This window comes from Octopus bimaculoides, chromosome 16 (genome assembly GCF_046866305.1).
Source record: "Octopus bimaculoides isolate indiv1 chromosome 16, ASM4686630v1, whole genome shotgun sequence".
Taxonomy (NCBI): Eukaryota; Metazoa; Mollusca; class Cephalopoda; order Octopoda; family Octopodidae; genus Octopus; species Octopus bimaculoides.
In genome coordinates this window covers 11,648,489-11,661,113 of record NC_142943.1, presented here as the reverse complement: position 1 = coordinate 11,661,113, position 12,625 = coordinate 11,648,489, and the positions used below count along the sequence as shown (strand labels likewise).

General features: G+C 36.3%; 1 protein-coding gene across 2 annotated transcripts in view; it reads left to right on the top strand.

Annotated features, from left to right (window-relative positions):
• LOC106868918 (uncharacterized) overlaps positions 1 to 12,625 on the top strand; it is a 28,350-nt gene that overhangs the window by 14,266 nt on the left and 1,459 nt on the right. Inside the window, exons 9-19 of one of the 2 annotated variants that reach the window (XM_089364124.1) lie at positions 842 to 882; positions 1,031 to 1,125; positions 3,386 to 3,535; positions 3,748 to 3,835; positions 4,482 to 4,613; positions 5,157 to 5,374; positions 6,747 to 6,907; positions 7,827 to 7,952; positions 9,314 to 9,460; positions 10,997 to 11,203; positions 11,780 to 11,919. In XM_089364124.1, the coding sequence (XP_089220250.1) occupies positions 842 to 882; positions 1,031 to 1,125; positions 3,386 to 3,535; positions 3,748 to 3,835; positions 4,482 to 4,613; positions 5,157 to 5,374; positions 6,747 to 6,907; positions 7,827 to 7,952; positions 9,314 to 9,460; positions 10,997 to 11,203; positions 11,780 to 11,919 (1,505 nt within the window). Of the gene's footprint in view, positions 1 to 841; positions 883 to 1,030; positions 1,126 to 3,385; positions 3,536 to 3,747; positions 3,836 to 4,481; positions 4,614 to 5,156; positions 5,375 to 6,743; positions 6,908 to 7,826; positions 7,953 to 9,313; positions 9,461 to 10,996; positions 11,204 to 11,779; positions 11,920 to 12,625 lie in introns of both variants that reach the window. The other variant, XM_089364123.1, reaches the window with a different exon arrangement.

Here is a 12,625-nt window from a genome sequence, read left to right as displayed (position 1 = left end):
CTTTCATCATTACGCTTTCCCCCTTTATGCATTAGTAACTTTTTTTATAGAAGTATTCACATAATATATAATGTGTAGAACACCTCTGCTTTGTTTAATGTTAGTTATGTTGTTACATCATTCTTTATCCCTTACAAAATAAACATGTCTTAAAGATGTGTGTGTGTGTGTGTATATATATATATATATATATATATATATATATATATATAAATATAATTAAGGGATCAGCAAATATTTGCTTCACCATATACCGAAGTTCAGAAATAGCAGCTAAAAAAGCTGAGAATTCCACAGATAGCATCACTATCTGTGGTGATGCTATCTGTGGAATTCTCAGCTTTTTTAGCTGCTATTTCTGAACTTCGGTATATGGTGATGCAAATATTTGCTGATCCCTTAATTATATTTATAAATATATATGAGCTTTTAAATAAGTTCTCCACCAATAATGGTGCTTTCATACCGATGGGCTTGGTAAAAATTGTTAATTGTTAATTGATTTATTAATTAATAAATTGATTATCCTTTACCCTTTTAATTTGTAATATATATATATATATATATATATATGGGAGAATATACAAAAAATAACAGACGAGGACAGGTGGTGTAAATAACAAAAGTATATATATATATATATATATATATATATATATATATATATACACATACATACATAGCCCTTATCTGTTCCTTTAATATATATCTCTACATATCTATAGTTAGGGTCCTAGAATAACATCGTTTGAGTTGCTAGTTGAATGTAATTCATATGAATGACATTCACTATTCATAATCATCATCCTAATATTTCTAAACATTTGTTTTATTGTTGCAGTTCTTCAGCTTCTAAACCCAAAGTTATCAAGAATATCAAAAGTAAGTTGTTTTTTTTTCTACTTGTTCTGGACCCTATTGTTATTCACTAAGGTTGTTTTCAGTGTGAAGTATTTATTTGCAGTTTTAACCTTTAAGTGTCGTATTTGCTGGTAATCTTTTCATATTGATTTATTTTTGTATTTAATAGGCAATGACCAAAACAGTCGGAATCTGTGGGTCAGTGGTCTTGCCACAAGCACCCGTGCTACAGACCTTAAAGTGCTTTTTACCAAATATGGCAAGGTATGTTGAATAAAATCTGTTTCTTCTATTTCATATAATTTTTTACTAATCATATTTATTACTAATTAGTACTTATATTCACACTATCTATGCTAGTCCAATGTGTGTTTACTCTGTAAACAACTTCTTTCTCTTCTCCAAATGTAGCCACTGCTAAACCACCACCACTCTCTGCTTTGTGTGTCGTTGTCCATAACACTTGCATGTACTGCTTGACATACCTTCCCTGCTCGTTTGAGCCCTCTGGCACTTATGGTTAGCAGAATGGTCAGAACTCCACCAGTTCTATACTATTTTCTTTGATATATATATATACTTGACTCTGAACATATCAGAGACAGCTAGGCAGGTGACAGAAATTCACCCTTACACACCAGGCAGCTTTCTTGTAACATGAAATCTGCAAAACTACCATCTGTAATGCAAAGGATGCTGCCATGTATGGTACAACCTGTAAGCTTTCTCATTTCCAAAAACAACTACTGATCTTGTTCGTTTTCAAAACTGATTTGAGCCATCTTTGCAAAATCCTTCTCCCTTCCGCTTCTCTGGTTCTGCAACCAATACTCTTGAGCAGGAAGCCTCTACAGGGATTGCTTACTTTGTCTCCATCTCCACATGGCATACCCTGAGTAAATCCTCTCTCAAAACTTTTGTTTTCCACTCCACCACCACATACATGCCAAATGCAAAATCTCTCCCAATCATCTCAAAACAATAATACCTTTAGCCATGAAATCTGTAGCTAACCCTATCCTCACCAAACTTTTCAATTTGACTCCATATATCTCAGTCTTTGGATTCTTGTTACAATATGTCCCGTTTCCTGGAAATTACCCCAACTATCGTCTTATTGCACTCACTTTCAATTTGTCAGAGATGATAGTCTGTCAAATAACCTTCTCTAACACTCAGAATCCATCTCTCCCCTTGATAACCTCCACTACTGCTTACATAAAGCCAATCTACTGGAGACATATTCTTCTTCACTCATCAGTAGCTCGGTAAGTTTTTACTCTTAGAAAAATACTTGAAGAAAATAATGTTGCAAAGCATTTCACTGTGATTTATGTGCCCTAAATCTCTGAGTATATCTAACTGCCTGTGGGTTCTTGGATTGGAGGTTTCCTGTCAGGTGACTAGAGCTTCAGCATGTGCATGTCTATATCTCTCTTAGACTCACATTCCATTAACTTTTGGTCTGCTCCATGGTTCAGTTTGTGCTCCTTTTGTGTCACCTTCAGTGATACCCACCACTTCTATGTAGATGATAACCACACTTCAGTCGTCCCTTATCTTTAGCCCCCAACTTTCATCTGCATTCACCGGATGCCAAACCTGCACTGACTTCTTGAAAACTTTCTTCAAGAAAGGTGTATCTATCTTGACACATTGAACAACACAGTGACACAGACACTATCAAGAAAAGTAAGATCGTCACCCACCCCAACTCCTGTTACACTTTCTCAGTATGAAGGTCATGCAGCAACTGGACTGTAGAGTGTTTCTTAAAAGTGCTAGGCCTTGCTCTGGCTAAGGATCTCCTGCTAAATGTATATTCTCATCATAACAATGCTTCATTACAAATTCTGGTCTTTGTTTTTAGGACCAGAAAATACTTCAACTGTTAGCCTTCTACACAGCTCAGATGAAACCTCCTTTAGTATACTCCTCTCACATCTGTTGCTATTCATAAACCGCATCCAAGTGAAATGGCACTCACCTGAATGGTATGAAGACTTTTGTCAACATACTCAGGCTTCCAGTTGAAGGACCTGCTGTCTTTTCTCTCTTCCCTTATCTATGCCTTCTGCTGTGGGGTCTGTTCCTTGGAACTGGCTTGTCTTGTGCTACTCCCACTTCTTGACGCTTGATTCACTTTTATTTTGTTAGTGACATTATGTGTACACCTACTTTAGAGCCTATAGTAACTCCTGCTCTTAGTCCTTTTTTTCCAGAATGTGAACTTTCTAGACAGCTGACATTGTAACTATTTAAGCAAATTATCGATCATATAGATTTTTTTTCAGTCTTGGAGAACCATAGACATTGCCTTTTTATTAGGACCAAACCAATTTAAGAAATGCTTCTTGTAACGAGTTTCACTTGACTTCTGTTTCAACCATTTACTGCTTTTAATCTATGAAATGTAGAAATAATTTATTAGTATTGGTAATATTGATGAGTATTGGGCTGAATAAATACCAAAATAAATTTTTTGTATAAAATTTAATTTAGATTTTGTTTTTGTCTACATCAGGTTGTTGGTGCCAAAGTAGTGACAAATGCACGGAGCCCTGGTGCTCGATGTTATGGTTTTGTAACTATGTCTTCTTCACATGAAGCTTCTAAATGTATTCAGCATTTGAATCAGACCGAACTGCATGGCCGTATGATATCCGTTGAAAGGGTGAGTTATCCTAAGTTCGTTATTTTGTTTAGAGACCCAGTTATGTGTGTGTGAATGTATAACATGCAATGATATTAGTAATAATCTATTGGTAGAGAGATGTGTGATGATAAACTGTAGATTGTATGTGTCTATTTGCACATAGTACAAATACATCGTTAATAAAGGAGTAGGGATGAGGTGTCATAAGTAATATTTCCTTTATTTTTCAGGCTAGAAAAGAACCTACAACTCAGACTAAAGCACCAGAAATCAAGTCAGGAGAAAAGAAAGTAGAAAAGGCTGAGGTGAAGAAAGATGGTATGACTTCTTCCAGTGTTTCATATTTGTACTCTAAACAGAATTTGGCTCTAGAATTCCAATGTAGAGACTCTACAAGTCTTTGCATTGAAGTTAGCTGAACTTAGTGTTTCATGTTACTAACCAAGTAATTAGTTTAATAAAACCATTGGCATTTCACAATTATTTAACTACAATAATAGTATTCAAAAAATCACAAATATCAGGTGTGACTGTGTGGTGCTTTAGGCGAGTGTTTCCTACTATAGCTCCAGGCTGACCTAAGCCCCATAAATGGATTTGGTAGGCAAAAACTGAAAGAAGTCTGTTGTCCATATATTACATATATAAACCTATCTGTGTGCCTTGACTTTGTGTGATAGTTGTAAAGAAATGTTGCCATGGTGCAAGCAGTGTCCTGTGTTTCTAATCTTCCTTGAAACATGTCTGGTCCTGAGGGCATATTACCTCACTTGGAAACGTGACTGTTGGTGACAGGAAGGGCATCTATCCATAGAACAATCCACCTCAACAAATTCTTTCTGCTCCATGGGAGCATGGAAAAGTAGGCATCAAAAATGATGTTGATGGTGGTTACCTTGACACAATAGGTATCTCTATACTGCCTTCAAATTTATAGATTGTGATGGTGTTTTTGTGTTTGCAGAGAAAAAAGATGGTGTGAAGAAAGTTGAGAAGAAAGATTTAAAGAAAGATGACAAAAGCAGGAGAACATCCAACAGAAGAGATGACAAAAGACAAACTAGCAGAATCAGCGGAAGTCATCACAAAAGCTCAGGTCAGTCGCATGTGTGTGTGTTTTGCTTTTTTTTTTAAACTTGGAGTATATCCTGATTTTTGCTGGGTTAGATTAGCAGGATTTGTAAGCATTTTTCTAGTGTGTTTTAAGTGCCACTGAAACTTTGTGGTTAACAATATGGTCTCAACTTCAGTCCCACTTCATGAAACATTCAGCAAGTGTCTTTACTCTATCTCCAATCTGACTAAAGCCTTGTGAGTTGACAGAAGGTGGAAGAAACCTATTGTATGTGTATGTATCTATGTGTAGAAATGTGTGCTTGTTTGTACCATTGTCTTGACAGCACATGATGGTTGTAAATGTGCATTGCCCTCATACAAGTCTTATTTATTTTTGGTCTTCTGTGTGAAAGATCTGTCTAGCCATAGGAAGGTATGATCTTGTTTAGAAATAGCTGAGAGTTGGCATCAGGAAAGGTATATGACGATAGAAAATCTGCCCCAACAAACTCCATCTGACCAGTGCAAGCACATACAAAAAAGTGAACTTTAATTGATGGTGGTGAATGATTTACTGTTTCAGATAAATCTCATGCAGCTACACCGAATAAGAGTGCAGCTAAACCAGCAACAAGTTTGAAACCATCTACAAAAGAAGGCTCTGAGAAAAGTGCAGAGCCTGCAGCCGCAGCAGCAGCAGCAAGCACCAAAGAGAAAGTTCCCAGTACAACAAAGCCTAAACCCCGAGGGCCTGGTGACCCTTCTTCCAAGAAAGATATTTTATCATTTGCTCAAATAAAAGTAAGTACAATTTCATGTAGGTGTTTTTTAATGTGGCTAAAGTGTGTAGTTGAAGTAGAATAAGATAAATAATTTTGCCTTGAACAAACTAGAGTGGCTAATTTCGCTTATTTGATCCTGAAACTTGAGTGCTTGTCATCATTTACTCCACCCTAAAACTAGAGTGGGTAACTTATTCTATCCTGAACTTGTAGTGCCTAATGTCACTTGACCCTGAAACTAGAGTGGCTAACTTCACTTACTTGACCCTGAATCTGGTCTGGTTATCATCCTTGATCATTTCTTAAAATCATGAGATAGAGCAGGGGTTTTCAAACTTTTTGACTTGCAGACCCCTTTATATTTCAGGCTTTACCTTAGGGACCCCCTTATAAACGCTTATGAAATTTATACATAAATATTTGCTTAAAATAACATATATTTTTACATTTATTTATTTAACAGTATTTAACAAATAGGTTTATTGTCAATTAAAAGATTTTGATTAAAAAACATATATAAAATCAAATTGCCCATAAAAAGTATTTGCTGTCCACAGACCCCCTGTCTTGTCCTTGCGGACCACAGTTTGAAAACCCCTGAGATAGAGCTCCTGTACCATAAAACTGATAATACCTGGAGTGTTAACATTGAAATGCAGTATCTTCCAATGAAGGTCTTAGTGTGTAACATGGCTGAGATGTAACCTAAAGAAATCGTTTAAATTAAGCTGATTGATTCAGATGTGACTCTGCAATAGTCACAATAGTTGTGGTAGTAACTGTTGTGGCTGTTGCAGTACAGAATATGTAAAGAAACTTCAAACCAGATTAGGTGGAAGTAGGTCAACTATTTCATTAGAATACAGCCACTTACTCTGGATGTAGGACACTGGTTCAAGAGTAGAAGTTCAAATCTTTCTGCAGCTGTTATGTTTTGTCCTATTTGCTGTAATAAATGATATAATTGTACTTACTCAAGTTTGCTCAACTGATAAAATTTATTCCAATTTTACTTAGATTGAATGGTTAGTAAGAGGAGGGAATTGTAGCTCCTAGTCTAGTGTGGAAAAATTATGTAAAACAAAGAGATTTCCCTATTTATATCAGGATATAAGGGTATTATGATGTCAGAGTAGCAGCTTTTAGTGCTATACAGAACTGCTAAAATCTGAGATGCTTGTATTAAATTATTGTGGTATTTAGATTTGTCATGTTCTATGTCACTGTTTGTATAATATCAAGTCTTATTTTGTACGGTTATTTAGTTTTGTGTGGGTTTCTTTGTTGATTTTATGTCGTTTGTTTTATTCTTTGCTATTTAATAATTATTCTCTTTTCATATTCCATTCTTGAAAATAAAAACAAAACCCCACCAAATTTCTTGACAGAAGGAAAGAGAGCGACAGCGTTTACGTCAGAGACAAAGGAATCGTAGGGAACAGGAGAGGCGTCGGTTGAAAAAACTTGACATGGCCCGGATGCTTCAGCAGAATGTGGAACGGGAACAGAAGGAGGAGGTGAAAAGATTGGGCAAAGTTAGAGAGAAGATAAGGTTTGTGAAAAGTGCATTCACATTTAAACTGTTTTAAGACAGAATGTCATGATTGTGTGGGTGAGAAGTTTACTTCACACTCCCATTATACAAACTTCAGGGTCATTGTGTATCACATTAGACGAGTAATTTCTATCATAGTCTTCAGTTGACCAATGCTTTGCCAGTGAAATTTGATTGATGGAAAATGTTAAAAGCTGTCTGAGGAGGTCATCTCTGTTATTGTGGTAGAATTATTTTGTTGTCATGTTCAGTACCGCATCTGGTTCTTCGGTGCCTTTAGCAGAGTATGCATCTTTTAGACAATAATTGTGGCTTATGAGGTATTTGGAATTTGGTCAGAAAGGTAGAGGCTAAGAAGGAAGATATTCAATATATATGAGAAGAAAATTAAAAACCAGAGCATGTAAGATGTATTGAGTGATATATTTATTATCTATTTATCTTGTTTAAATTGTGTTAGCAATCTCCTGATATTTTTCTTTTTTAAGATCTGATAATCCAGCAGGTTGGTTGGCTACCATTGTAAATGTTTGATTCTGCTTTGGGATAACGAGAGGCTGACATATTTGGAGTACTTTTCTTCAAAATCCTTTCAAAGCCCAAGGAAGAATTGAACTTAGCAGTGAAAGTTTAAAAAATGGTTGTCAAATAAACAGTTCCTTGATTCTTGTGAACTGTTTGTTTAATTATCATGTGAGCCAATGATTGAAGGCCTTACAACTGTTACCATTCCCTTTTTTGACATTTGGACAAATAAGTAATTTCTCCTAGATTCAAAACAACATCTCTCAGGATATCTTTACAGTGTAACGTGTATCAGGGTACATAAAAGTTGGTGAATGTAGGCAGGGATTGTCATTTGTTTTCTGTTTAAATTCTTAATGTTATCCTTATGTTCTTTCACTCTTCTTTTCAGGTTAGAGAAAATGAAATTGGAAAAAATGAAACTGGAAAAGGAGAAACTATTAAGATACAGAATGGAAAAAGAACTTCTTGAAATAGAAAGACGTAATGTAGAGATGCGTTGTGCTGAGATGTTGCGGTAAGTTTAATCTCTAGAATACAGAAAAGCCATAGATAAAGGCATGTAGATATTACGTTAAAATCCCTTTTCTATAGGGAAAGTCAATAGCTGACAGATATTTTATCATTGTCCTAAGACTAGCATTTGCTATTTTCGATCCAAAAGGGGTTTTTAACCCAATATTTATGTTAATATTTATAGCTTTATCTCTACAGATAAAAATGAATTATTTCACATTCTCTCATCATTTCTAAATATTTACGACTCATTTTTTTTTCTTTTCTGTTTTGTGTTTTTTTTTAGTGTCTGATACAACTTGACTGAATTTATTTTATTCCCTTTGAACAATTTCATGTTTGTTAGATTGGTGATTAGGTTGTAGGATTTTTCCTAATTGTGGAAAGTAATCTCAACTGAGATTCATATATATGTAAAGATATTGTAATGCTAATCTGTTGATCTCATAATGGAGGGTATAAGACATCCCCTCTGACTTATCCAACATCATGTTTATCACAACCACTGACCGATTAAAAAAAAAAAAAAACTCTGAGGAAGCCTGTATATGGTGTAGTTGCTTTATCTGCTAGCAATAACAGCCAATCTTCATATTCCACTGGCCATGACCAGAAAGAATACTTTTTATCATTATTTGGGGGCTGTTTACTGCTTTATTTTTGTTAAGTGGATATTAACACTTTGATAGTTTTGTTGAAACGTAAGTCAGCCCAGATTACATAGAACTATAATCAAAGGTGTTCTATCTATTATCATTCTACTTTTTTTTTCTGTTTGATCATTGTTTTTCTTCTAGAAATAATGTAGGACTACATTATTGAATGCAGTCAACATTTTGTTTTTTACTTTCTGGAAAGTTGAGGACAGCTTCCAGAAGTTTTGGGTGCCGTTTCTAGTTTGTTTAATGACTACATACATAGAGGTACCTTGTTAGCTTAACTGGTGTCCTGGTTGTTAATTGTTTTATAGTTGAGAAGGATTTTCGAGTGAGATCGTTGCCAGTGCCCCTGGACTGGCTCTTGTGCGGGTGGCACATAAAAGACACCATTTTGAGCGTGGCCGTTGCCAGTACCGCCTGACTGGCCTTCGTGCGGGTGACACGTAAAAGCACCCACTACACTCTCGGAGTGGTTGGCGTTAGGAAGGGTATCCAGCTGTAGAAACTGCCAAATCAGATTGGAGCCTGGTGTAGCCATCTGGTTTCACCAGTCCTCAGTCAAATCGTCCAACCCATGCTAGCATGGAAAGCGGACGTTAAACGATGAACGATGATTGTTTACTATCTCATATTATTTATAACTGCTTGTCATTCAATATAGCTATTGTTTATTTGATTTTGTTGTTTTTTTGTTTAATATCAGGTTAGAAGAGATGAGACATCCTGCAAAAAGACCTCATGATCGAAGTGGCTTTCGTGACAGAGAACTTTGGGATGAACGCAAACGCTCCAGGATGAGCAGTTCTGGCAACCCCTCTAGATTTGATCTTCCATTCCAGAATGAATCACGGTAAGTTGCCAATGCTGGAAACTATATTTTGTCGTTGATGTCTTATTGCCTGACTACAGTTCTAAATTAAAGTTTCTATTGCATTTCTCAACCTTTTGGCCTCTTAAGTGTGGCGTGTGCATGCTTATATATTCGCACCCTATACTTTTTACCCCACATGTTTCAGTTCATTTAATAAGCTGCAGCCATGCTGGGACACTGCCTTGAAGGGTTTTGCTGAACAGAATGACTCTCATACTTATTCGGGGTCTTTCACAAGACTGTTAAGTTGCAATCCCATAAACAAAACAAACTGTCAGCTGTGAAGCAGTGGTAGTTGGGAAACATAAATAGAAAATTACATGTGTGTGTGTATGACGTTTCCACTTGTTGTGGAAGTTATAGATGAAGACATGTGTCTAAGGTTCCACATCATGAGATTAACTCTGAAGCCACAAGATTGCAAAGCTAGCTCCCTAACCACACAGCTACTCTGTACCTATATTTGTTCAGTGTCAATATATTATCTTGCATAATAAGTGCTGATCTGCTTATATCTTGCATTTAGTTGGGCTTTTTAGAGAAATAAAGAACATGTTGAAGCTTGCATTGTTCAGACAGAATTTGTTGAGGCATGTTTTTTGTGGAAGACTGAAAACAAGCAACACCCCTGGTATGACAGTGATGCTTATTTACAACCATCACATGATGTCAACACAAAGTACACGCACACACATTTATACACAACAGGTTTCTTTAAATTTTCGTCTACCAAATCCACTCACAAGGCATTGGTGTGCCCGGGTTAATGGCAGAAGACACTTGTCCTATGTGTCGTGCTTTGGGACTGAACCCAAAACCACATCGTTGGAAAGCAAGCTTCTTGACCTCACAGGTACGCAAGCTTCAGTTATTTGGTTACTAAAATATCACATCTGTATTTGCATTGAGTTCTTTAAAATATTATCTTGATCAGTGATGAGGGTAATAATCTTTTAATATCCATCTTCCACACCGACATCGATGGTGTGACATGATCTGATGGGATGAAGGACTGCATCATGCTCCTGTATCTGTTTTAGTATGCTTTCTTAGAACTAGGTTTTTTTTTTCTGTTCAGTGGAGTGTGACTACAGTAAGGACGGAGGCAGCTGTATGCTAAGTGATAAGAGGTTAAAGTACGATCAGGGTGTAGAATAGGTTTGTTAATGTGAAGTGTGTTTGTGTATATCTTGACTCAGTGGTCAGTGACTGCAAATTGAATAAAGGTATACTAAATATCACACAAGATCAATTCTGATTCATAGAAATTATCGTAGCTTTGAGAGAAGGTAAACAAAAACCTGCTGGTGATTACTACTGACTCTGATTGAGGAGGAAATACAATTTCAAGAACCAAGGAAAAAGCCGTCTGTTTTCTCTGCAAACGAGTGAACATGTTTCTGCCTCAATAAGCATCATTAATGTAAAAGTTGTCATATTTCATTATATATATATATATACATGTATACACACAATTATATATCTCATTTCATCTGGGGTTTTTTTCTCTCTCAGCTATAATGAATATGAGAATACTGATTACGGAAGACGAGTTGAACATTACGATAGAAGGGACAGCAGAGCTTTAGAAGGTGGAAGCCGCTATGATGAACGTAAAGAAAGAGAAATGATGAGAAGGGAAATGGGTCCTTTCCGAGATATTCGAGTCAGAGATGAAAGACGAGCTGAAGATCGTTCTCGAACAGATGAAAAACTCAACAGGTAATTTGTGTTTTTAAACATAACTTTTTTAGTTTTGATTTTATACTGTTCTATTGGTTGGTATTGATCTACACACTAGCTGCTGTATGGCTGTTATAAACATCATCTTTCATATCAGTGAGAGTTTGTGTAGATAAGTTTTGGGTCAGTGTTGGTGTAAACAATCTTTTATAAACTGAGATATGTTTCGACCAGTGATTGATCTAACATAATAGCACCACCTGGCGAAATGCTTAGCGGTATTTCGTCTGCCGCTACGTTCTGAGTTCAAATTCCGCCGAGGTCGACTTTGCCTTTCATCCTTTCGAGGTCGATTAAATAAGTACCAGTTATGCACTGGGGTCGATATGATCGACTTAATCCGTTTGTCTGTCCTTGTTTGTCTCCTCTGTGTATAGCCCCTTGTGGGCAGTAAAGAAATAAGAAATAAAGAAATAAAAAAATAATAGCACCACCTGAGGTGAATGTTGATTGATTGATCAGCCTGTATACATTGTCCCTTACACAAAGTTTTAAACGCCAATGTTACAAAGTAATTTGCTAATTTTGTATCTGATTTTTTTTTTTTACTTCCAGGATGCCCTTTGAATTAAGAAGAGATATGGGACCAAATGGAGAGCCTGATCGAAGATATGTTGGTCCCGATCGAGGACGTGATAATGATCGACGAAATTTATCAGCTCACGATAGATTGGGCAGGGTGAGAAATTCTGTTGGTAAGTTTCCCCTTGTTATTTTGTTGGGTTCTCTCTCCCCTTCTTTTATCTTCCTTATTCCAATCATTAGACTGCAGATGCCATGGCACTGCCATCAGGAATATTAATGCAGTACTCTTTTCCCTGCCTAGTAATTATTCTTTCAAATGAGGAACTCTCATATAGGCACCCATGTTTATATCACTGGCAGGTAATAATCTTCCAATGCATCTGCTGCAACTGTCAGGTCACATGATGTTGCTCTTCCTTGAGCTTCTCAATGGCAGACGTCCAGCTAGACATAGCAGTCAAATTCTCCCTTGCAAATAGCCAGTGGGATTAGCAAAAAATAATAAAGAGCAACAGAAGTGGTATTAATACCAAAAGGTAATATTTATCTCTCACTTAGGCACTGAGCTGACAGAATTGTTAGAAGGCTGAGCAAAATTCATTAATGTTATTTAGTCTATTTTGATGTTCTGAGTTCACATTCCACTGAAGTTGAGTTTGACTTCCATTCTTTCAGGGCCAATAAAATAAGTATCAGTTAAGCACTAGGGTTGATATAATCGATTTACTCCCACTTCTAATTTTGCTGCCCCTGTGTCAAAATTTGAAATTTGCCAAACCATTGAATTACAGGGATGTGAACACACCAACACTGGTTGTCAAATGCTAGTGGGAGACAAAGACACACATACGGTTGATGGTCTTTCAGTTTTTCTCT